The 26883-nt window shown below is 38.1% G+C and overlaps 1 protein-coding gene across 3 annotated transcripts; it reads right to left on the bottom strand.

Annotated features, from left to right (window-relative positions):
- Positions 1–17448: 17448 nt before the first annotated feature.
- Spx (spliceosomal protein on the X) lies at positions 17449–26850 on the bottom strand. 3 transcript variants are annotated; one of them, XM_062669556.1, is made up of 8 exons: positions 26733–26850; positions 26378–26598; positions 21336–21463; positions 20975–21058; positions 20796–20893; positions 19490–19666; positions 18375–18559; positions 17449–17942 (listed from the first exon to the last, which is right to left on the bottom strand). In XM_062669556.1, exons 3-8 carry the CDS (start codon positions 21367–21369, stop codon positions 17492–17494), a joined length of 1029 nt encoding a protein of 342 aa, XP_062525540.1. In that variant the 5' UTR covers positions 21370–21463; positions 26378–26598; positions 26733–26850; the 3' UTR covers positions 17449–17491.
- Between the last annotated feature and the right edge of the window lie 33 nt (positions 26851–26883).

The raw sequence follows: 26883 nt of genomic DNA, 5'->3' as shown, positions 1-26883 counted from the left end.
GTCGTTATCCACGACAACTAAAGTCGTTATCCACGACATATATATATATATATAATCTGAATCTCGGAAACGGCTCCAACGATTTTCATAAAATTTTGTAACAGGGGATTTCGGGGGCGATAAATCGATCTAGCTACGATTTATTTTCAGAAAATGTTGTTTTATTCGTGTTTTCAATAATCAACTTTATCGATTATCAACTTTATGACTCTTCCCGACATCTATTGGCGAATAATAATACTATTTTTACTGCTTTAAAGACACAATAAGATGGCGTTATAAAAAAAAAGCCGAGTAAAGCTCAGTCATCATCTAGTTCTATATTATTACAGAGCAGCAACGCGCTTGTAAGCAAGTTCGCGGTATCAACCTTCGTGAATCGCAAACATAACCGAACGGGAATTCAATATAAAACTAGTTCAGCAAATATGTCGAGGTAAAACCAATTTGTGCGATGTGTTATCGTGAAAACTATCTAAAAGTTTGAACGTTTTCCCGAATGACTTCTTTCGACTGGCTGTGAAAAGTTTACGTAATTCGGTGTCTCTACGCGTGTTTTTATAGCATCAAAATCGGTGTTTACAATCTGATTTCTGTGTACCATAAATTTGTAATATAATTTGGTGTTAAACTACATACAGCCAATACAATAAACTTACAAGTCGATTGATATTATCTTTAAGTTTGGGAGATAAACTAGTATCGAATGAGGTCAATGAATTGAAACAAAATTAAAAGCAGTTCGGAAATTTGAAAATCATAGGCTTTCGAATAAGCTTTTTGGCGTGGTGTGAATACATGTTTGCATGTAATGGAATGATTGAACGTCATTGTTACCAAATTCAACACGAATTTAACGTGAAAGTTTGTAGACGTATTTTTTTATGGCTTTGATGGGTGGACTAGCTCACTGCCCATCTGGTATTAAGTGGTTACAGGCACCCATACACATCTACAACGTAAATGCGCCACCCACCTTGTGATATAAGTTCTAAGGTCTCAGTAAAGTTACAACGGTTGCCCCACCCTTCAAATCCAAACGCATTACTGCTTCACGGCAGAAATAAGCGGAGTGGTAGTGCCTACCCGTGCGGTCTCACAAGAGGTCCTACCACCAGTAAAATAGGACCATATCGGGACCGATGATAATATAACAATTTATTTACTTCTCTCTAGCGTCATGACTATTATTAACACAATAACAAATATCAAATACATCAATACACACTTGAAACTTTTCATCATATCGACTCATCAAAGAAATAAAACACTTTTAACAGTAGATAATTAGAGGATTTAAAAAAAACATATTCGCTATTAGGCGCCTGTCATCCACCCCATTGATGGTAATATATTATTGGTCACAATAGACGATTTATTATTTATTATTACTATTATTAAGTCAAGGTATATGTACATTTAATAATATAACCACTTTATAATGGCTTAGATAGGCAAACCAGCATGCGCTTAAATTGTTTTTAAGTATTTTATAAATTTTATATTTCGTTATGACCCCTAAATATTCATTTTAAAATTTCTATAAATAAATAAAATTTGAAGTCCGAATACCACAACAAGATTTATAATAAGTTTTATTGGATCACTGAAAATTCAGTACTCCAGAGGCTTGATGCTAAAAATATCTTCGTTCAAAAAAGCTTGTGGTATACTGAATATCATTCTTTATGATTTTTATCTTTATCTGTACAGATCTTATCTCGATATCAGATTAAATTATTAACTAAATATTAAACTCTGTTCGATTGTTCCTTCATTCAATTGTTCTATTTTAAATGACATTATAGTAGTAAGAAAGAGGACATAAGTTTTCTGATTGCAGTGTTGAAAATAATAAAAACAATATTCTAGATATTTAGAAACACAACAAAACTGCCTTGAGACATTTAAAACCATCTTTTTATTTGTCATAATCCGACCGCTTGTGTTGAGGACACTGCAATCAGCTACATTAAATTTTTACAAAGATTTTATTTTAACAAAAACGTCCATATGTTACTTTAAAATAAAATATATGTACTCTAATAAATTCAAATTTGCAAATTTTTTTTCGTAAAATACTGGAAACAAGAATCTCATTGTATCACAAACCTAACCCTTATAATGGGAGTTATGGACAGCATCACGTCCGGTGATATTAGTGGATTTATAGTTATGTGCATTCTTATATTCAACAATCGTATTTATATGTTTTTATACTGTTTAAACATATTATACATTGTAAAAAAAAATGTTTTACGTTGAATACAGTGTATTATAAAATTTAGAGAAACTATTATATATTTATGAAACTTCTAATCTAATAAAGGTTTTTTTCTAAAAAAATAATATTTCAACTTGATTTAGATTGTAATGAAATATTATACGAGTAGTACAAAACGTATTCAGGCATCTATGCTTTAAAAAAAACCATACGTTTTTTTTTTTTTTAATTATTGCTAAAATGGGTGGACGAGCTCACAGCCCACCTGGTGTTAAGTGGTTACTGGACCCCATAAACATCTACGACGTAAATGCGCCACCCACCTTGAGATATAAGTTCTAAGGTCTCAGTATAGTTAAAACAGCAGCCCCACCCTTCAAACCGAAACGCATTACTGCTTCCGAGCCGTTTCCGAGATTCAGATTATATACAAGAATTGCTCGTTTAAGGGTATAACATAGAAGACGGCCATCTGGGTTTATGATTTCGTTTATAGGTTATGAACAAATGGTTTGAAATATGAATAGAAGTTGACAATAATAAGTAACATTTTGATTAATCCACGCAAGCAACACCTACGATTATAATATAATTGCAGCTTTTTCCATTCGGCATATAAGGAATACTAATTAAAATACTTGCTAAAAATAAGTCCATTAATATTTGCAGATAAACTAAATGTCTACATAATGTAATTTGCTGCTTTCATCTTTCTTTTCCAATATTCGCAAAACTAAAAAGGAATATAAACAGTGATGTTTCATTGTTTAAACTTATTTAATACTCTTCATTGTAAATACACGTACGATATAATATGCAAAATGTAGTATTTTCTCGTGTATACATTTAGTCATTCAAATAAAGTCCACTATCTAATAATACTCTAGTAACCGTTAGAAATAACAGCTAGACAAGACAGTATCTACGTGTACTATTCGAGTAGATTCCAAGCCATCAAACGATTTAGTAGAATTTATCATATTACGTGATACGTTATTTTGTTTTCAATAACGCTATATTCCTCAAGTATTGTAACGTGAAATTACGTGGAATGAAAAAATCATTCGTATCGTATTATTATTGTATTTCGTATCTTACCAATTTTCCTTGTAGGGTGTTTATAAACGATGAAATGCGAAGACGCATTCTCCATAATAATAATAGATTAATAATAATATAACTCTTTATTTAACACCACATGTACAGAGTAAGCATATAAAACAATAATAATAGACGGTGACATAAATTGGCGGCCTTATCGCTGAAAGCGATCTCTTCTAGGCAACCTTGCAGGGAGAGGAATAACCGAACTGGACGGTGCTATATCTTAATAAACTTACATAAAAATATATACTTATATACACATGTGAACAATAAATACAATATAAGATAGACTTACATACGATTAAATACAAATAAATACTAAAAATATGCAAGTAAATACAAAATAAGTGGTAACTTATGCAGTTATATCGTAGGAGCCATATTATTGTGCAAGGTAGTGCGATTTTAATCTGGACTTGAAAATTTCCGGCGAGGACGATTGTTTGACGCTTAAGGGTAGTAGTGCATTCCATAAACGGACTGCTTCAATCGCAAAGGAATGGTCATAAAATGACGTCCCGTGAGCCGAAAACTTCAGCATTAAATTCATATTGATTGATTAAATTCATATCATTCATATAAAGAAGATAAGAGCATTTCCTGTTGAAATTTTCTGAGTATTTGGAGCTTGTGCGTACAGGATTTAGAAAGAGGTGCTCTTTGTCTACCGTTAAGCAGCCGTTCGTACCGGTTCAAAGGATACGACAGCTGCTACCTACCACAAAACATTTGGTTCCATTCCAAATTTAGTTCCATCTCTTAACTAATTCACAGTGGGCATTCTGACTTAATAGGACTTCTTAGGCATAATATTCATCTCTACTCTATACTAATTGAAATTCAATGTAAGACCTTCGCACGAAAGGGAAGGTAGATTTTTTAGGGAGATAGGGACGAGGCGTATTAGATCTCGTTTCGCATTTAAAGTGTGAAGAAGATGGCAACATTTACGTTACGATGAATGGTGGAAGTTTTTGTGTGTAAAAATGATTGAAAATTAATTGTATTTATTAAAATGCTTCTAACGTGTTGCAAATGATGTGACAATAAAAACCAGCAGCGTAACGACAAGTTCTTTTATTTGTGCAAGAATGCAGAAAAGTAGTTAGAAATGGCTGGCACGGCTTGTTTTATTAACACTATCCCCCCTTCGTTGGCTTTGGCTGGCGGCGGTGGCGGTGGCTGTGGCGGAAGGGGGCGTGTTAATATGGCTTGGCGGCTTGGCTGGCGGCAGGGCATGACAGCTGACGTCACGTCCGTTACATTCGGCCATCCTGCAACAATTGCTCCCGCAATGGGGAACACACAAAGACATTTAGTTCTCAAATAAATCAATAAGGTCTTCAGTTTCGAGCTGCTCATCGGAACTACTAGCGCTAACGGACACATGGGCTATACTTTTATAGGGCCTTAATGAATCTGTTGATACCAGGCCAGTGAAGTTTTTACAACTTCATAAACCTTTTAGATATACTTCTAATTCGATACCGATTGTTACCTACTACTTTAGTTACTACATACTGACCTGAGTACAAATCGTCTAATTTGGTATTAATCTTAGCGGCGCTACTAACCAGTTGGAGCCTGTCTCTACGATACAAAATCCCTTTTTTTATAAACATGAGCATTTTTTTATATTAACGTTGTGCGTCATTATTGTTCTCGCTTATTTTATCCTAGTTGTAGCTATCTTACGCTGAGCGTCAACAGTTTCTGGTTCGCGACCAGGAATCGAAACATCACATATTGACCTACCAGAGCGCGCAAAGATTAAATCACAAGGCTTGTAGCCGCTGCTACTTTCAATTGTGTTGTTTGTGCCTCAAATGACGGAGTTCACTAAATTATTTGAAGCTTCACTAGGATCAGTTGCCCGCAACACATAATCAACCTGGCCAATTAGCGCGCGGACAAGCAATACCGTTTAACGTATGCCTAAACTGTTTATCTTCCGATATATTTTTTAAAGTACCTACTCGTAAAAGCTTTCCCACAGTCTGTCACCACGTGATTCGGGTATCTGGACAAACCCTATTAATATATTTTTCAATGCACGAATGGTCCCGATTGAATTTACAGTACGCGTTAGTTCAGCTATCACAAATTTAGACAACGCATCTTCATTACGATCATGTACTGGTTGGTGCCCTTTAGATGTCCTACAGAAGGGCATCATGTTATCTAATTGCTTAGATGGATGGACGAGCTCACAGCCCACCTGGTGTTAAGTGGTTACTGGAGCCCATAGACATCTACAACGTAAATGCGCCACCCACCTCGAGATATAAGTTCTAAGGTCTCAGTATAGTTACAACGGCTACCCCACCCTTCGAACCGAAACGCATTACTGCTTCACGGCGGAAATAGGCGGGGTGGTGATACCTACCCGCGCGGACTCACAAGAGGTCCTACCACCAGTGAAAATCCACATTTGTACCATGCGCATAGTATCAGATGGTTTAGAGATCGGATATAGACAGTCTTCTTTTTTTTAACATAGCTATCCTTCTCATGTATACAATAAAGATATGCTGCCACGAATTTCCTAATAAAGCATGTCATTTTAAAAAAAAACAATATTGGCTTTTAATCAAAGCTAAACGATGATTTAGATCCACGTGACAAATGTCGTCATAGTGCATTTGTACAATTTCCCATTTAGCCGAAGGGACTGCGAGTCTGTTTCCGTTAAGTTTTTCGAGCTAGTTCATAATTATCTTTAACATCAGCGCGACTTCGTCCGCGTGGAATGTAGTTCACAAATAATGCTTTATTTTAGAACAAATTTGGTTAACATAAAAAAAACGTTATAGTGAGCCAACCTTAACATATAGACATATGCTATCGCGGACATATTTTTTTTAGATCTTTCTGCAGCGCACGCACCGGAAGCTCTCAAGGGAAAATAACCCGATTTGAAACATTCTTTACTGGTACTTCCCTTGTATTGGTCTTGGCGTGACACCGTGATGGTCTTAGCGGTCTTAGCGTTATATAGCCTACCTTTCTCAATAAATGGGTTATTTAACAATGCACGAATTTTTCAAATCGGACCAGCAGTTCTTAAGATTAGCGCGTTCAAACAAACAAACTCTTCAGCTTTATAATGTTAGTATAGATTGCTTTATAATCGAACCAAGCTTTTCGGCCTGACATTGCACAGTACAGAATCAATGAGTAACTAAGACGATTCACGTTCATCATGTCAACAGGATGCCTATTAAGCGCGTCTACAAATGTTAATCTTCTTTCAAAACTCACCATCGCGCAATGCGTGGTATAATGTCGCGTTTGGTAAGCGTAGCACAAACCACAGTACAATCAGTTTCTACTATATCATGTTTACCTACTTCATAAACACTGAACCTACGAAGCGATTGAACGACCGCCAGGTTATGAGCTCTTAACTATGATACACACTCTTCCTTCCTAGTAACCCGGCTAAAATACCAGGCCGCAGTGAGTTGTCAGTTTGTTTTTGTAATAATATACCAGAAATTCCTAAGCTACACGCATCGGTTTGTATTTCTGTAAGAAGCATAGGATTATACAGAGCTAGCATAGGTTTGGAACATAAACTGTTTTTCAGTTGTTCGAAATTCGCGTTATGTTCACGGCCCCACACCTATGATTTATATTTTTTTTTTTCTTACTCTGCTAATGGACGCGCAATCACGGCAAAACTGGGAATAAACTTTCTAAAGTAACACATAACCAATAAACTGTCGCACACTATGAGCATTATTTGGCAAAGGAAACAGCGAAACGGCCGTCAATTTTTATTGCACCCGGCTGTATACCGTCTGAAGATATTTCATGACCTAAATAAGTGACTTGTTTCTCCAAGAATGAGCATTTACTTATATTTAATTTTAAGTCTCCACCATAAAATTTCCCAAGTACTTTCTCAATAATTATTGAACCTGATTTTTTATCAACTGAGGGTAGAGGTAAATCGTTTAAAATTGCTAGTGTCTCGATTTGACCTACATTACTTTCATTATTTTTACCCATTTCTTTTCTACCCACAGACTCAATTATTTTATTTATTAAACGCATTTAACTGCATGACGCATTTGCTAAACCAAAAGGAATTCTAGTGTACTCGTAATAATGACTTTGCGGTGTAATGAAAGCAGTTTTATGCGTCTGGCACAATGCTTAATTGATGGTAGCCCTGTACAAAATCTAAACTCGTGAAGTACTGTTTGATAGGCGATGCTTATATTTTACCGCGATAGCGTTTAACGCACGATAATCAACGCATGGCCTACTGTCGCCGTTATTTTTCTTAACAAGGATCACTGGTAAAGCGTAACTAGATTCAGATTCTTTTATATTACCGGCATCTAAAAGTTGATTAGCTTTAGATTTAATTATCGTTTGTTCATTATGAGAAAGTTTTTAAGGGTGGCGATACACGGGCTGATCACTAGTAAGCTTAATTTGCATTTGAACTAAATTGGCAATACCTAAATCATGTGTATTCGTAGCAAAACAATGCTTATTCTGTATGTTTTTAATCTGAATGACCCTTATTATTTAATGGCTCCTTTTAATTTTTTTTATTTCTACCCTCAAATCTCGAAATATTTGTAATGGCATGGCTAGGGCAAGTAGAAATGCAACACACCTGGCTGTTGGGCTGTGGCTTCTCGCAGCTGTTGGCCCTCGGCAGGACCTCGCCCGGCGGCCACATGATGGTCTCCGAGCCCATGTTGATGACTTTGATGTAGCCGTCTTCGCCGCGCAGCAGCGTCGCAGGCAGGGAGAAGGAAGCTCGTAGCCGTGAATCTCGTGAAGCTCCGTGAAGCTCGTAGTGCCGCAGTGGAGTAACCACGTTGCTGCTCTTCTAGTTTCTCTCCACGTGAGCCAGAATGATGGAAGGACAGGGCGGCAGGCGCTCTTGGTCCGACGTCGTAGTCCCTTTGATTTGATTGTTCCAGGTTCTTCACCTTGTAGCTCAAGTATCGCCTTGTGGACCTCCTTCTGAAGCAATTTTTCAACACTTTCCTCGCCAGTGGAATAGGAGCTTCATCTTCTTCAAACTTGTCAGAAGACCGAGAGATCTGAGCGTGTATATGACGTTGTTTCATTTCTTTATGCCACTTCTGATTGTTGCAAATGATGTGACAATAAAAACCAGCAGCGTAACGACAAGTTCTTTTATTTGTGCAAGAATGCAGAAAAGTAGTTAGAAATGGCTGGCACGGCTTGTTTTATTAACACTATCCCCCCTTCGTTGGCTTTGGCTGGCGGCGGTGGCGGTGGCTGTGGCGGAAGGGGGCGTGTTAATATGGCTTGGCGGCTTGGCTGGCGGCAGGGCATGACAGCTGACGTCACGTCCGTTACAAACGGTAGCATGACAGGTAGGTCCAAAGGGAGCATGCTGACTTAATTAATGGCATTTAATGAACAAATTGTTTGTCTTGTTTTTGTTATAAAGCTCAGTTTTTTTTAGATTTATATTATTCTTGTTTTCAACATATATATATGTCAGCACACGTCAGGGATGGCTGAGCGGTAGGTTCCGTCATCGCTCGTATTCGATTGAACTCAGTTTAGTCAATAAAACTTTTCAATAATAATTATTGAAACTCAACACACACAACTTTCACAATGACAGGGTAAACCGACAGTTTCGTTGCATATACCGACAGACCGACTGACCGACTGACTGACTGACAGAGACTCACTGACTGAGACGGACGGAATTACTGTCTGACACGGAATGCCACGACTCTGTCCACGTACCGCCATTTTATACTGTGGCGTTACGGAGTCTACCCTTCATTTTGTGATATTTATCAAAACAACATTTCATCATTTAAAATAATAATCAAAACCACCGTCTTAATATTACTAAAAGTCGTTATCCACGACATATATATGAAAAAACTGTACATATATAAAATATATATATATGTATAGGTTTTGTGGTAAACAAACTGCGTTTTCCCTACACTAACCTAATTTCATTAAATAGCCTACACATCAAACGAAATCCTGAGTTACGATCGCTTTATGGTGCACCCAGCAGATTCGTTTGAGGGCTACGTACCTACATAATGCGAGTACCTACACATCCCTAATGTATTGAGAATAATATTTTACGTGAATCGAGAATGGCACAAGTAATCCGCCATTTGAAGATGAGATCCGTATCGGTATTATCATTGTTGAAGTCACAAAAGCCATAGTGAGCTACCAGTATTTTGTAGGCAAGTCAAGAGTATGTATTGATGAACTCATGTTTCGATATTAAAGGATCCATTATTACCACTATCCTAATTAACTATTAGAATATTTTATTTATGTTTATGGCTCATTTAAGCTATGATCAGATATGACGGCAAATTTAGTATAAGTTTTTTTGTAAGTATATATATAAATTATATTTGCAATTATACAAACATCCCTCTAAAAGGTATTTTATAAAAAGACGAGTCTATTGTATGGTTTACAGAGAAAAAGGTAATGGAAAATTATTAATATTTTGGATCACTATGATTTGGGAAGTCCTCGTGGCCAGAAGGAAAAGACGCACAGTGTACCTGTCGAAGCACCAATAATTTTTTTAAGGAAATTGTATCATACCTTACTTCACAAATAAATTCCACGACCTGAAAGAATAAAAAAAAGACGAGTGGTGTCGTAGGACACCGGATAGGAACGAAGTTCCTTATTATAAAAGTATTAATTTCAAGTTCTGTTCGAGGTATAAAAAAAATAATTATTTGGGTAAAAAATTTTTATTTTCATTTTTTATTGATAAAAATAAAATAAAAAACTACTTTACAAAGTTATTATTAAGTCTATTTTATTCACAATGATTTATAAAAAATATATAATAAAAATATGTCATTTATTGTACGTTATTACAAAGTTAAGTCGTACACTGTGTGCATTACTAATAAAAATCTTACGTTACGGACGTTTTTTCCCAGTTATCCCAGGAAAAAAATTAAATCGATTTGAATTGTACAGCACATCTATATTGTCTCTGCACGGTGCCTGCATTTAAATGGTGTCTGTATGTAAAATTAGAGCCAAAGACAAATAGCTTTACATTTCGACAAGTAAAAGACCGCGCTAACAAAATTTTACGGCAAATTCCAACCTAAAATAACAAAACACAAACGCTTATTAATTCCAACTATAATCCTTTATACACACGCATAAAACCAGCTGAATAACGCAAATATTTGTGTTTCATTTTGTGAGGTAACGATGTTTTTAATCCCCGCAGCTGGTCGACTATTATCGTTGCAAAGGGGAATTCTGGATGCATCCATTAGGCTTTGTTTTTTTTTTTTAATATTGCCAGGATTTTTGTTCAAACTAGTAATTTTTTGTTAAGGCTGTAATTAATATATAGTTTAATATGAAAAGAAAAGTGAGAGAAATGTATTTCACAAATCTGTTTACCTCACTACTTATCTACCTAAATTTTACTGATTTGAGGTTTTGCTGTATAATACTGTAATGTAATAATGGTTTATAACACAAAACCAATCACTGGAGCTACAAATATGAAATTTTGACAGTTGCCTTTTAACAATCGTATGAAAGTTCGGCATTTTCAAAGTACATACCTGAGGAGCGGGAAAATCAACTTTCGGACCGGGGGCCGAACCTCGGGCCGTGACTGCGAGTCCGCGGGACCAAGTTTCAGGGCCCACTAAACGACTCCCCTGCACTCTTCGCCCAAGCGTCCGATCCCTTCCGAGGTCAGAACCCGGATGAAGTAAGGGGTTATCACGGTCAACACTAGAACCAAACGGCGCAGCTCACCCCAAAGACGCCCGGCCGATGGAGCCTCTGAGGCAAATCGAAATCGGCCGTCTCGGTACGGCGGCCCAGACAGTGTCGCTGGTGTCCCGGAATACCCTGCTGAACCTGAACCAGCCTGCTGGGTCGGGACGCGATACACCGCCAACCACTTGCTCTTTTTATCGTAAAGATATTTCTCCTCGGCAGCGCGCTAGAGTGCTGGTAGCGCGCCGCACGGTCTCAACCCCTCAGGTCGCCCATCAGGTGATCTACAGAGACGGTAAAATCATCTACATGCCTACTTTTTTTATATTTTAAATTTAGATACGTACCGGTATTTTCTAAGCGTTGACCTCCAGTATGCTGAATATAACAAAAACATTAAGCTGCACCCAAGAACCCACCCATACAAGCACCCACCAAAGTAACGAAATATATTTTATCTCAAACATATTTTATTTATTAAAAGTACCAAGAAATAAGAAACTTCTCAAATCCAATTTACAACGTTCTTTTTGCAGAATCCGCAGTTTACGAATGCAATTTCCTCAATACAAAACTGGACTGTCCGCGTAATTGCTGCCTTTGCAAATCTTCCTCGGAAACAATAAAATGCACAATAGAAATTTTTAACAGCTTTCTTTGCAAAAATGATGTTGAAATATTATTTCAAGGTTTTTATTAAAGTAAATTCTGCAACGAAATGGTAACTAAAGGTACTTACTTTTGAAATAAAAAGCTCAAAAGTTTGTGCTATAGTTATGCATCGGTAGGCAGCGGCTTGGCTCTGCCCTTGGCATTGCTGAAGTCCATGGGCGACGGTAACCACTCACCATCAGGTGGGCCGTATGCTCGTGTGCCTACAAAGGCAATAAAAAAAAAACCTCTTTATCACACCCTTTTACCAATTTCTTCCTTCAACGGATTAATGTTGAATTAATGACATCATTAATGGATTTCTCTTTCACATAACCCGGCGTTTTAACAACGGATAGCTGGTAGGCAAACCAGGATCTCTTCAGAAATCTATGAGGGCACATCCAACGGTACTCGACCTAATATATGTACTTGCTATGAAACATTACAAAACCTCTAACGGGCACAATGGCAAGTGACTACGCGAATGATTCCTGACACTTCGCACTAAAAATCCCTGTCATCGTTCTCGTCGAACCCGTTGCTAGCAACGAAGGGCTCGGTGAGTAAATTAATCCACAGACACAGCCCACTGAGTTTCTCGCCGGATCTTCTCAGTGGGTCGCGTTTCTGATCCGGTGGTAGATTCTGTGAAGCACATCTCTTGCTCATGTTAGAAACATCGTCAGGTTTGAGCCCCGTGAGCTCACCTACTAGCCCGGTGACGCTGATAATAATATGGTGTCTCTAGAACATCAGCTTAGGTAGGGAATATTTTACTACACGGGCTTCTCTTTTTTATGACGCGTACCTATATAATGCAAACGAATTAAAATACCAATTAAATCAAATGATGTACGTACAGGTTTCCTGGTCTTACACGAACAGAAATGTATTTCGTTAGCTAGCACCTGAGGTTGCGTGAATGCGGCTAGTTTTGTATGGGTCCATTTCTGTTTCACGAATTATGCTAAATTAAGTGTCTATGATTGGCTTCATATACCCATTTTCTTAAATAAAATAGTGTGATCGGCTGTGTATCTATATTGCTGTATTTATTTATTTAACTTAACTTTATTTGTATTATTTTTCTGATTGTAGGGCGTATTAGGAACTTGCATGGCTTCAACCAACTTACCTATTTTTGTGGCAAAACAAACATGTGTTCGGGTGTGAAGGATTCGAACAAAAATTTGAGAGTCAACTAAGCTGCGATCAGTGAAACAGCCAGAACCGAAGGTAACCAAGCGACCACAAGGGGTAAATATAGATAAATAAATGTAAAGTGTGAAATATATGACCATTTAAAAACACTTCTTTTTGTTGGAAAAAAAAAAAATTAATATTTTTTTTGTTGCTTAGATGGGTGAACGAGCTTAGAGCCCACCTGGTGTTAAGTGGTTACTGGAGCCATGGACATCTATAACGTAAATGCGCCACCCACCTTGAGATATAAGTTCTAAGGTCTCAAGTATAATTACAATACAAGAAATTGAATGACTATCCTTTTCCTAGTTTCAGATCGATTGCAAAATAATGTCTACTACCTCAATTCGTCGAGCGTAAATCCTAAATTCTATTCCGCATCCTGACGGTAAGTTTAAAATATAACCAGTCACCAGTAGTTTTATTTATTCAACCGGCAGCATTGATAGCGGAATAAAAGTCTTGTTTATTCGAAAAGAAAATTTAAGTGGAAAGATTTAGTCGTAGCTCTCATTCTCATGTCACTGTATTGTTAGTAAAATTGTTGGTATGTAATTTAATACTACATAATAATAATAAAGTACGCATGCCACCATACATGTGCCATCTGATATGAAAACAATGATCTACTTGGTTTAATTTTAAAACATTAATGTACTCAATCAAAAAATGCTACACTCTTACTATATTGCCTTCGTTTTTTTGATTTCTTTAGATAAAACATAAAATTATTTTCATAATTCTATTAGATAATGTTACTGTTTCTTCTTTTAGATTTTTTTTAAAGTGCAGACAATGCGCAAGTATTCATGTTCGCAACATGCGTGGCCGCTATTGATCTAATGTGATTAGCCGGATCCACACCGGACGATCCAAAATGGATCGGCGATCCCGCGATCCGCGATCCAAGATCGTGATGCGTGGAGCGTGGATAGTTCTAGGTCGATCTAACAGCAATCTTTTGCGATCCTGACTGGCTGCTCCAACGCGCTCCTGCCGATCCATACTGAATCAGTTGAATTTTGTCTGGCTATGGAGTCACACGTGCAACGACGGCGACGAATAACCGTAGCAGCACTAAGCTACATTTTACTTGTATATTTACGGCAAAAATTACGAAAACGAAAAAGACAGAATTGGGTCAAAACAAATTTAAAAAACCGGTTGGAATATGGGACTCGATTTTACAAAGAGTTAATTGATGATGGAGCTGAAGCTAATTTTGCACGAATGTCTGCAAATCAAACATTTATTCTCCCTATATAGAGAAATTAAACGGATATATTGCGAATTATCCATAACGGCGGATCACGCGATTCTAAATCGTCCAGACTGTGCGACTGAGGCCCCTTTGTGCATGACCAAAAAACCGACAACAAATGGATCGCGCGCGACGAGGACTGCGCGCTCTCAGCCGCGCACATGGATCGCGCGCGGCACGTCTACGCTTCACGCTCCGTGGAGCGCGCTTCATGCCGCGCGCGATCGGAGCGCTTTGGATCGTCCGGTGTGGATCCGGCTATTGAAATTTCTATCATGCACTTTGTATTGATTGAGGTTTGTTCGTGAAGACAATTTCACAGCTCTCAACCTAGCCCAAGACCAATCGGCGCTGGTTCGGTTGGAAATATCAGTACATATACAAAAACGAAGTTAAACGTAGATATTAACTGTTTATTTATGTAATCTATCGCCGGTAATGTGGCATTCCGCAATTCGGACTTTTTGGCGGGAACGCGAGGAGTGATGTTGTGCGATTTGTTTTATTTTGTCTAATTAGTGTTTCTTCAGGTTTAAATGTGTAATAACGGTGGTTTATTAACTGTTTGATATCTGTGAAAGTGCACAAATGTGGGAAATTGAAACAAAGCCGCTGGACGTAACTTTTCGGGATCCTCCAAAAAGTTAACTGAAAAAAAGTGTGTGTGTCCGCTCCGACGCACGACTGGAGTTTACTGGATATAAATATAAATTTGTGTCAGTTGAATACAGTAAAATATGGAAGTTACGTATTCTAGTGAGAATGATCCGGGAGTTGCGGAACACGTGGATGCGGTAATTAAGTAAGTCTATATAATTCACTTTTACAATTAATATATAAGTTGTCCATTCACTGATAGAAGGAATTGTTTATATTTAATAAGCTTTATTAATAAATGATTTGTAGCGGGTTATATTCGGGTATCAACCCACTAACAGTTGATACGTTCAGGAATCGAACCCGAACGGCGTCCGGCCACAAGCAAAACGATGTCGGTAAATTAAACGAAACAATACGAGAAATAGTTCTATATTACGACAACACGATACACTACAGATTATTAACAAATTAACGAGACACAAAACAAACGACTAACAAATATATGAAAATACAATAATGAGAGAAACGCGCGATCAGTACGAGGCTTTGTGGCGGACTGCCGGCGCAGCAGCCCGGCGTCACCTGCGATAACGCGGCCGCGCGTTGGCTCCTGATTGGCGCGCGCACGCATCACGCAATCAGGAGCCAATCAGGCGCATAACGCATTTCGTGTGACATGCTAGTACGATTTTGGTCCCCATAATTTTCATACCCCGGGCCTATATATGTAAATCGATTCTAAAGGAGTAAACTCCAAAAATCTCAGTAAACGACCACCATTTTACTGACATTATATTTCATCCCATATCATCTCAGTTGATTAATGTCTTAAATTAATCCACTGAAGTAGGAAACCTATGGAAATGAAACGTCAACAAAAAATTCGTGCCACTGTGACGTCATCTGGCCACAAAACATGGCGGTTTTAGTGCTGCCCAGAAAATTTTAATGTTAGTAGGTTTTATCGATAAACGTTCTTGGCTCATTTTATTTTAAATATTGTTGAGTGAATGTATTTGTAGAATTTATACTTTAATAGGAAGTAAGTATATTGTTATGTGCAAAGATGATGTGATTTAGATATTATGTGAAATCTAAGACGAGTTCGTGCTTCAAATTTGCCAAGTAAACGATATGACGATTTTTAAAATTTGCTACACTGATTTTATAAAGTTGTCGTTTGCCGCAAAACATAAAGATATGGCGTAGTACAGTGCCATCTGCCCATTTCTAGCATGCTGAATGTTATCGTATTTTGAATACGTGTTTTTCTTAGACTATTACAATCTGTTTTAATTGTTTTGCTGACTTTGTTTGTTGTTGAATTGTTACGGACTTTAGCGTAACACACTACCGCAGCGCACCTCAAGGAAGGTACGCCGCACCATTGAGTGTGATTCAAATTTTAAACTTATCAAGGGACCGCCTGATAAAAAAAACACCTACAGAACATTTATTCGTTAATAAAATTACAAACATTCCTTGTGACTTCCTCTCTAAAATCACTTAATTATTAAATATTTAACGAGTTGACAATAGTGTTATAAAACTATTTTATTTAAATAGTTCCGACGACTTTCTTGAGATCCTATAAAATATGTTTTAATTATTATTTTTGTATGTTTTAAGCATGATAAAATAAGAAATTTTATATAAGCAATCATATTAAATCGATATCAAAGTCAATAAATAATGTACAACCCAAAACAGACGGCCGAACTGACGTGACAATGACATTTGGCGCGCTAAACATGGCGGATTTTCGGCCTCATTAGACGGAGACGGAGACATTTACGTATATTCATGTTTCATTTTATGTACGCACTGAAATACTGTTATATTGTTTTCCTGCGAGTTAAAGTGGTGAGTAAGAACGAGATAGATATATGTTTATGTATGTGCCTTCAAAATGGGTGCTATTTATATAAGCAATTGTACGTATAGAACAATATGTCGTGTCCCTACTATATAGGTCTATGAATTAATCATATTCATTACATTTAATGTCACTCCATATTATCATTTTTCATAAAAATAAGAATATAAATTAAATTAAGACATTACTTAAAGGTCTTAGTTACCAGGTCATAAAATACCTTAAATAATTCCGCAATTCGCGTACTTCGTGCTTATTTAGTTCATTGTTCGAGACGTCAACTCGTACTTTATGCAACGGTTTTTTCTGGTATTTGCATGAACGTACCTACTTTATGCAAATACCAGATATCTACTTATAAACAATAGATCTCATGTTTCGAAGTGGAGTATATCGCACATAAGGTACGATAACGTCACTTATGCAAATTATGTAAATTTTCAGGACAAACGTTGAAATATTACACATCTTATTAAATAATTCTTATATAGTTCTGCTAGGCTATAGAAATAAAATGATAATATTTAAACTACAGCTTTAAACTTCATCAGTAAAAGCAAATATCTAGCTCGTCTCACTAATAACTATTAAAAAATGTATTTTCTCATACCCAGTTCAACGTTAACAAAAATTGCATAAGTGACTTTATAGCACCGTATGTGCGATATATTAAGTCACCACACTCCACATTTTTTATGTGGTTCATTAAAAGGCCTTGAGCTTTTTGACCGTTTTTATTATGCTTGTGTCGAAATTAAAACAAAACTATGCAAAATTACACTATTTATTTCAGTCCTTTCCCTATCAGCACTCAATAATTATAGTTTGGTTCAGGTGGATGCGGCGGAAACGGGGGATGCCCAAACGGCGGAGGCCCACGAGGAGGGAACTGCGGCCTGAATGATGGAGGCGGTGGTCTCCATGGTGGTGGAGGACGAGCACCAGGTGGGGGTGGTGGTCCAAACCCTGGCGGACCGAATGGCGGAGGCGGGAAATGATGGAATGGTGGAGGTGGTGGTGGAGGGCCTGGAGGCGGTGGTGGACCGGGAGGAGGCATCGAAGATGGCGGTGGCGGCGGCGCTGACATAGGCAATGGTGGTGGTGGTCGCGCATTCATTGGAGGTCCTTGTGGTGGCATCGGGGATGGTGTGGGCGGCGGCGGTGGTGCCATTAGCACAGGCCCCATCAACGTAGGTGGTGCATCGGCAAACAACTGGTGAGGTCTGTCCGCATGCGATAGTGGATTTTGTGCAGCAAGTAATCTGTAAAAATACACAAAGTTTAAGTACTTGTGGTAAATTTCATCTATTTCAATGATTTTATTTTCTTTAGATAAACAGGCTGAATCCTAAACACATCATAATGTGAATTCCACCTCTTGGTTCTGAAATTTGAATTCTTTATTGTATTATATTGATGACTGTCCAATTTCAGAGTTGCATACTTGAAAAACCCAACTTTACACCATAGAACTATTTAAAAAATTCATAGCTCATTATATTTATCAGATAGGCTTTAAACCAATTTTTTTACTTTCTATCTCTATAAATATAATATGAGTTATAAATTTTTGAAATAGTTTTATGGCTCTGGTGTAGAGTTGGGATTTTCAAGTTACAATTCTGCTTTCTTCTGTCAATATACAACACATGTCCTATTAAAACAGAATGTCTGCTGAGAGCATGTTGACATACCTCTCTGCTGCTGATCCGTGCCTCTCCCCTTTCACATCCTTCTTAAATGCATATGAAACTGATATTGGCCTGTTACATAGATACTGGTTATTCATTGCTTCAATTGCTGCATCCGAGGCTTCAAATGATGCAAAGTTAATAAAAGCAAAAGCTTTTGAATTTCCTGTTTCAGGATCTCTCATTACCTGAAAAATTAAAATGATTATGGTAATCATAGTTTCAGATTATTAAGTAAAAAAAAAGCTGTTCTACTATACACAGTATTCTATTCCGTTTCTGTGAATTGGAAAAGGAGTTTTAACGAACGAGTGAACGTTTACAGCCCAACTGGTGTTAAGTGGTTACTGGAGTCCATAGGAAGCAACAATGAAAATGTCGCCACCCACTTATACTACAATAGTTGCCCTACAAACCCTAAATCTAAAATGCATTTCACACTAGAAATAGGCATGGAGGTGGTGGTGCCAACTGCTACTACTACTGGGTTCATAATGCCTTGCCACCATTTACTACTACTAAATATCACATTGGTTTTCTTGTGTATATCATTTCGATGCCTCCAATGAACACTACGCTAACTCCAAATTCGTAGATTTACAGGAGGAGCGTTTTAACGAAAAAAATTGATACAATCTTTATTATTGCAGATATATTTATGTTTTTTTTGTGTAACTAGCTGATCTACTCTTGCTTCGAACTCCATCAATAATGATTAGTTGTAATACTTTTAACATAGTGAAGCGATTTGCGTGAAAAACGAAAATTCCAAATTTTGAGTTAGAGTAGTGTTCATTGGAGGCATTGATTTGATGTTGCTGTACAATGGCATACACTGGCACCATACCATAACTAATTACTAAACATAACTTAAAACACCACAATGTTAATGCTACCACTAATTTCAAGATATGGGGACAAAACCTCTACTGCCTTTACAATATCTGCCTTCTATCTTTCAATCTAGAAGACACACTTTTTTATTGCCTTTCTAGGCAAACAACCATGCAGTCCACCTGGTGGTAAGTGGTTACCGTTGCTCATGGTGGTCAACAATGCCAGGGGCATCAAACTAGCTAAGTTAACAATTACTTACACAAATCAAAATAAAACTTTACCTTAGGTGTCTGTAATATAACTCCAAATGCAGAGAATGTGTCATATAATAACTTTTCATCTACTTCAGGATCTAAGTTTCCAATGAACACATTTGCTCCCACATCCAAGTTCTTCTGATGTGCTGATGCTTTGTTCACTCTTACAGGCTTTCCATATAGTTTTATCATGTTCATGACCTAAAATTTTAAATACATTTCAATAGTGTTTATTAGAGGAAATAGGTGAATTTAACAGTTTTTACTATACTATTTATTTATATAAATTATTCTCTTTATCTGTCAAATAAATTACTTTATTATTTAGAACATAATAATATTTATTAAAAGTTACATTCTCTATAAAAGCCCTAAAACCAATAAGGATATATGAAATAAATTATAAATTTCCAAATAAAGATGGTTTGGGACGTAACATCAAAGGGAAGATCTTCCACTGACCAGATAAAATTGCTCAGTAGACTAACAGTCCAAATGTTGTTGTTCAGAACTTGTATGTTTAAATGCAAGTTAATCTTGAAAATGTTATTGACAAAATTCAATCATCTGTCAGATATCTTGGTCTATGATGGCTACTGCCACTATAGTATCTATTACTCTAGCTACTATATCAAGAACGAATATACATTTAGAACTATAGAAACCATACTCTTTACTAATATTAGAAACTTGAAAGTGTATTTGTTTGTTTGTAATTTGTCTGTCCTTGTTTTACATCAAAACAAAGCAACAAATTTATATATTTATTGAAGTGATAGTATGAACATAAGCTACCTTTAATCTTAAAAAAACACATTCCCACGGGCAAGTACAGTGTAGCTTCAGCTGCATGATCAAAGAACTTCTCCTTAAGATGTTCAACACTTTTCGACCCACCGGTGGGCCTAGCATCCCATCATTTTGGGCCAAGCCAAAATCAGGGATTCAGTAATTTTGATCAATTTGAGATTTTTATTCAAAAATTTATAAAATGTGATATTTTGTATGGAAGAAAAAAAAAATGTCACTTGTAAGAAGCATTTATATTGGAACCCTCAAACAGTTCACAGGTGACTGCGATGGCCCAAATAAGGTTCACCAGTGCGCACCGTGGTCTGAAAATACTCAACTTTTCATTTGGCATCCAATGTGTTAACAATTAACAGCTAGCTAATCAATAATGTATGTATTCGTAAGTTTCAGTGAACATGACAGGACCAACGCATTTCAGTCATAGGCAGTTTCTATTGTTTGTAAAATATGTGGATTGATTGCAAATGTTTTTATAAAAAATAACTTATAGCAGAATAGCTTTAGAAAAACTGTTTACCTTTATTGCATAGTCAGCATCTTCTTCACCCATAAATTCAACAAATCCATAGCCCTGATGTGTCTGAGTCACTCTATCTTTGGGCATGTGAACATTTACTGAAATGACAGAACCGTGTAAACTTTAATATGTATTCTGTTAGTTTTTATGGTTTTAGCTTCAGCGTGAATTGAACTTACCTACTGGCCCCGACTGCACGAAGAGCTCCCATAACAAACTCTCAGTTACCCTGTCATCGAGACCGCCAACGTAAATCGTTGCATCTGTCAAGAAATTGTAGGTGTTTACACAACACTAGAGCGTATTAAAATTATAAACAGTAAAAGCTCTCATGCTATCATTCAATAAGTTTATAACAAACTAGTTTCATAAGTGAAAGTTTTTAAATATTTATGAATTAAGAAGTTTGACTGAAAACATAACCTCAACTTTGGCGGTTTTGTGAAAGTAAAAAATTCAAGATAGTTTAAAATAATAGTATTAGACAGTTCACTTTAATGATGAACAATCGCTTTTTTATAGTATTCCTTGAAGAATTACCTTGATTTCTTTCAGCAATAGGCCCCGCTGCCATTTTTTCAAAAGATTTGACAGCTCATATACTACCGCGAAGCGTTTGTTTTCTTCGGTTTGACATTGACATTTTTCAATGAAGTCCACGCAACGCACTGAAGTAGGAATACTATATAGGTCTATGACGCAACGCAAGCGCTTAATATTTCATTAGATATTAGATACTACATGTGCAGGACGAAACTGATTTTAAATAGTTTTATCGAACAAATAGAATTAATATAGTTAATAAGTAATTACGTAACAAAAATGTATAATCTTAAATTATTTAATATGCAATATGTTAGTGTATCAGATCAGAGAATGTGAATAGACCAATAGAACAATTCGTGTAGCGCTTTCACTACGGTAACATACAGATCAAGGGACCCTCCGAAAGTGACGCGTCGATAGCGCGTCGCGAGATGGGGTACTGAAATAAATATAAAAGGATGGCCATTTATAGGCAAAAACAGTTCTCAGTGGATCTTCGACAGAAACAGTTCTCAACAGACCATCAAGACAGAAACAGTTCTCAGCAGATCACCAAGACAGAAACAGTTCTCAGAAGCTCTCCGACAAAGAAACATCAGCAAGACAGAAACAGTTACCAGCAGTTCTCCAATAGTACAGTTATCAGAAAACCACCAGTGAATCAGCTACCAGTGAACCAGAAAGTTACCTGTGAAACCTCGCTACAGAAGCCGAAACCCATCGAAAGAAACAGCCGTCTTCTACCAGCGCACAAACAGACAGCAAAAACCATTATTACACGACTCGGAAACAGCCCTACAGACCGGGTCGTGTACATTTCATGGTCCATTCGAGCCGGATAGAGGACACATTTCATTATTCTTTCGAGCCGGGTAGAGGATACGTTTTGAAAAAAGGAAACCGGAACAATGCCGATAACGCGGTCAACAGGAAGAGGACGGATCGAAACTAAACAATCGCCGCCCTCAGAAACCACAGCTACAACACAGAGCGTGTGGACAGAAACAGCCGCGAATACCGTCATGAGTCTGGTAGCCCCCACAACAGAATCATCGTGCGCAACAGCCAACATGGAAGCCACGACGAAAGTCGCAGAGAAACCTGGGAACTCAAAAACAGAGGCCGTCAAACAGTATATAGCCAAACAGAATGTCGTTCCAACAAAACAGCGCGCCGGTACAGTCAAAACTGACCGGTCGCGAAACAGAAAAGAACAGAAGATAGCCAAAGCTAGAGAAGAGCTCGCCCGCCTACAGGTGGAGTTAGCAGCCGCCCGATTGGCCACGCTCGAAGCTGGATCTGATGACGAAAACAGCGAATCAGAATACAGTAAGTCAGAACTCGACGAAAGAGTGGGCACGTGGTTGGAAACCCAACCCACAAAAACGGAAAATCACGACCGACATAAGGAAACACCGGCGGGAGCCTGCGACAAACAAGACTTCTCAGATCTAACCGCAGCAATAACACTCGCCGTCAAAGCCGCCCGCGAACCAAGATACACAGAGTTGCCATTCTTTAACGGCAATCGCCAAGACTGGCTATGCTTTCGCGCAGCCTATCAAGAGACAATGAACTCCTTTACAAAAACAGAAAATATAAACAGACTCAGAAGGAACCTGAAAGGAAGGGCAAAGGAAGCCGTTGACGGATTACTTATAACGAACGCTGATCCGTCCGACGTCATAAGAAGTCTAGAAGCGCGATTCGGAAGACCGGAAACGATAGCCATAACGGAGTTAGACACGCTTCGAGCTCTGCCACGACTAACAGAAACACCAAGAGACATATGTATATTCTCCAGTAAGGTGACCAACGCCGTAGCTACGCTTCGTGCATTAAAGTGCACACATTACTTATATAATCCGGAAACTACCAAAACAATATTAGAAAAACACGCACAACACAACAGACGCACACAGAACGTGCACATAGTCAGTGAGAAGCCATCACGAGCTAAATGTCCGGTATGTAGCAACACTGAACACACCACAACAGACTGCTACATATTCAAGAAGGCAGACTGAAACACAAGATGGGACATCGCTAAGAATAAACACCTGTGTTTCCGATGTCTTAAGTATAGAAATAAAACCCACAACTGCAAACCGAACACGTGTGGCATCAATGACTGCAAATACACTCACAACAAGATGCTGCACTTCGACAGAAAATTTGAAAAAACAGGAAACAGTAACAAAGAAACAACAGAGAATATTAATTCCGCTTGGACCGGAAAACAGAAACAGTCCTATTTGAAAATAATCCCAGTCCAAGTAGAAGGACCAATAAGCACAGTTGATACATACGCGCTGCTCGACGATGGATCGACGGTGACACTCATAGACGAAATCATCTGCAAGAAGACTGGAATAACAGGACCAATCGATCCGTTACACATACAGGCGATTAACAACATAAAATCAACGGAAACAAGGTCAAGAAGAGTCAACCTCACGCTCAGAGGCCTCAACAGTCGAAAATAAATAATACAAGCGAGAACAGTTAACGACCTACAAGTAACAGCACAAAAAATACCAAAGGAACAGATAGATGAGTATTCGCACCTACGAGACATCAGTGACATCATCACGTACGAGAACGCGAAACCTGGAATCCTTATTGGCCAAGACAACTGGCACATGTTACTAACTTCGAAAGTTAGACGAGGCAACAGGAATCAGCCATGGAGGTCGCACTGGTACCCTAGGCCACCACATAAACTACATAAATCATGCCAGCGAAACCCAGGAAAATGATAAAATAGAAAATCTGGTAAAATAGTACTTCGATATGGATGCGCTATGCATCACACCAAGAAAACCAAAAACAGACCCAGAGGAACAGGCGCTTCGCATCCTCAACAGTAATACAGTCCACACAACAGATGGAAGATACGAAACTGCTCTGCTCTGGAAAACAGATAATGTCAGTCTACCAGACAACTACAATAACTCGTTAAAGCGACTGATAAATATAGAAAACAAACTCGATCGTAATCCGGAACTGAAACAAAAATACACAGAACAGACGGAAGCACTCGTCGCGAAAGGCTACGCCGAGCCCGCTCCAAAAACAAAAACAGAGAACAGAACGTGGTATCTACCTCACTTCGCCGTCGGGAACCCCCTGAAGCCGGAAAAACTCCGAGTTGTCCACGATACCGCCGCCAGGATAGGAGGGGTAGCTTTGAATTATATGCTGCTTAAGGAACCGGACGTACTCCAATCACTGCCAGGAGTGATAATGAGATTCAGACAGCATAATATAGCAGTAACAGCAGACATCAAAGAGATGTTCATACAAGTAAAATTGAGACCTGAAGACAAAGACGCGCTCCGTTATCTCTGGCGCAAAGATCAGCGAGATGACAAGCCCCCAGAAGAAAACAGAATGACCTCGTTGATCTTCGGGGCGTCAAGTTCTCCTTCCACAGCAATATATGTAAAGAACTTGACCGCCCAGAAACAAGAAGCCACGCACCCGGAGGCGGCAGTCGCAGTACAGAACAGACACTACGAAGACGACTACTTGGACATTTTTAAAGGTTTAAAAGATGCAGTACTCGTAACAACAGACTTTCGTCGAAAACACGAAAGAAAGCCGACCTCGAAGACCTTCTGGACCGACAGTAAGATAGTGTTGAGATGGACAAGGACGGGATCACGCTCGTACAAACCTTACGTCACCCAACGCCTGACAGCTATAGAAGACAGTGCAACAGTAAACGGGAGGCGATGGTTACCCACGAAGCATAACTTAGCCGATGACGTGACCCGAGACGTCCCAATGCCGTACCACAACGAACATAGGTGGTTCAGAGGGCCAGAATTCCTACGCTAACGAGAGGACCCCTGGCCGACGGAATCGGCGTCAGAAACTACAGAACCGATGGGTGAAGTAAATATAGCAGCTGCGGCACCGGCGGGAGCTTCATGGCCGAAGCGTCGCCGTGAAAAGTGGAAATGCCTGCCACGAAACACGCGCATGCGAGGGAGAAATGATAGCGATATATCCAGGTCCCGACAACGTGGGGCGCACCGTAGACATCAAAACCAAGTTCTACGGAGACCAGTAAGAAAACTACTGATCCTGCCCATCGAAGAAGACCATCCTGCACCGAGAAGAATGCGATGGACTCGCACGGCGGGAGTAATGTGCAGGACGAAACTGATTTTAAATAGTTTTACCGAACAAATAGAATTAATATAGTTAATAAGTAATTACGTAACAAAAATGTATAATCTTAAATTATTTAATATGCAATATGTTAGTGTATCAGACCAGAGAATGTGAATAGACCAATAGGAACAATTCGTGGAGCGCTTTCACTACGGTAACATACAGATCAAGGGACCCTCCGAAAGTGACGCGTCGATAGCGCGTCGCGAGATGGGGTACTGAAATAAATATAAAAGGATGGCCATTTATAGGCAAAAACAGTCCTCAGTGGATCTTCGACAGAAACAGTTCTCAACAGACCATCAAGACAGAAACAGTTCTCAGCAGATCATCAAGACAGAAACAGTTCTCAGAAGCTCTCCGACAAAGAAACATCAGCAAGACAGAAACAGTTACCAGCAGTTCTCCGATAGTACAGTTACCACCAGTGAACCAGACAGTTATCTGTGAAACCTCGCTACAGAAGCCGAAACCCATCGAAAGAAACAGCAGTCTTCTACCAGCGCACAAACAGACAGCAGAAAATATTATTACACGACTCGGAAACAGCCATACAGACCGGGTCGTGTACACTACACATAACATCGCTTGTGTTTAAGAAATTGTAAAATCTATTAGTTTTAAACAATACTTCTCAGAAAAGGTAAATTAATTCGGAAATTATAAATATTGCTCCACTAAAGTATAAAATATGGGAAAAAGTGTGAAAAGTTAATAGTTGGGGAATAAAACCGAGCATTTGAGTTGATTAAACATTATTACCAACAGTTGAATTGTGATTTCTGTACAATAATGTTACTAAAAATGTATGAGAATAAACTGATATTCAAAATTTTTTCAAATTAAATACGTACTCTAAAGTATCAAATACTGGAATTTAAATATATCCATAAACGGCAATAGCCGCGATATTATGGATCATTTTGAGCCTTTAGGGGTATTTTGTGAAAGTGTGTTTGTTTTTTAAATTCCTGGGATTCTAACGATTTTGTTGTATGATCCACATTTATTCCTTTGTTCATTTTGATTCACTCTCTAACGAACCAGCATTACAACCGCAGCCTCTGACGTCATACTAAAAATAAATCCTTATTTACCATAATACTTCTTAAAATAATACAAATGTATCTTTTTGCGACCATGCTTGTATGAAAAACAGATTATTTTAAAGGTATGCTGACCAGAGATTAGTAGAAGTATGATGCTTACGTTTAAAAATGTAGATCTATTTCTTTTGAGTAGGTAGGTTGACAAAGAAATACCAAAGAGTAGCGAGAAAAAATACTATTTAATATTATTATGTATGTAGTAGGTACGTTAGTACATAATTTGAAAAAAAATTGCTTGATTTCAATGTATA

This window comes from Bombyx mori, chromosome 8, assembly GCF_030269925.1.
Source record: "Bombyx mori chromosome 8, ASM3026992v2".
Classification (NCBI taxonomy): Eukaryota; Metazoa; Arthropoda; class Insecta; order Lepidoptera; family Bombycidae; genus Bombyx; species Bombyx mori.
The sequence above is the reverse complement of the archived record's forward strand: the minus strand, read 5'-3'. Positions and strand labels throughout refer to the sequence as shown.

Excerpts from the sequence above, each read along its gene's own strand:
- Spx (XM_062669556.1), bottom strand. The coding sequence starts at position 21,369 with ATGGCAGCGGGGCCTATTGCTGAAAGAAATCAAG. Across the intron at positions 19,667-20,795 it reads ATGCTGACTATGCAATAAAG|GTCATGAACATGATAAAACT; the intron begins GTAAACAGTTTT and ends TTAAAATTTTAG. Across the intron at positions 17,943-18,374 it reads CACGGATCAGCAGCAGAGAG|ATTACTTGCTGCACAAAATC; the intron begins GTATGTCAACAT and ends GTATTTTTACAG.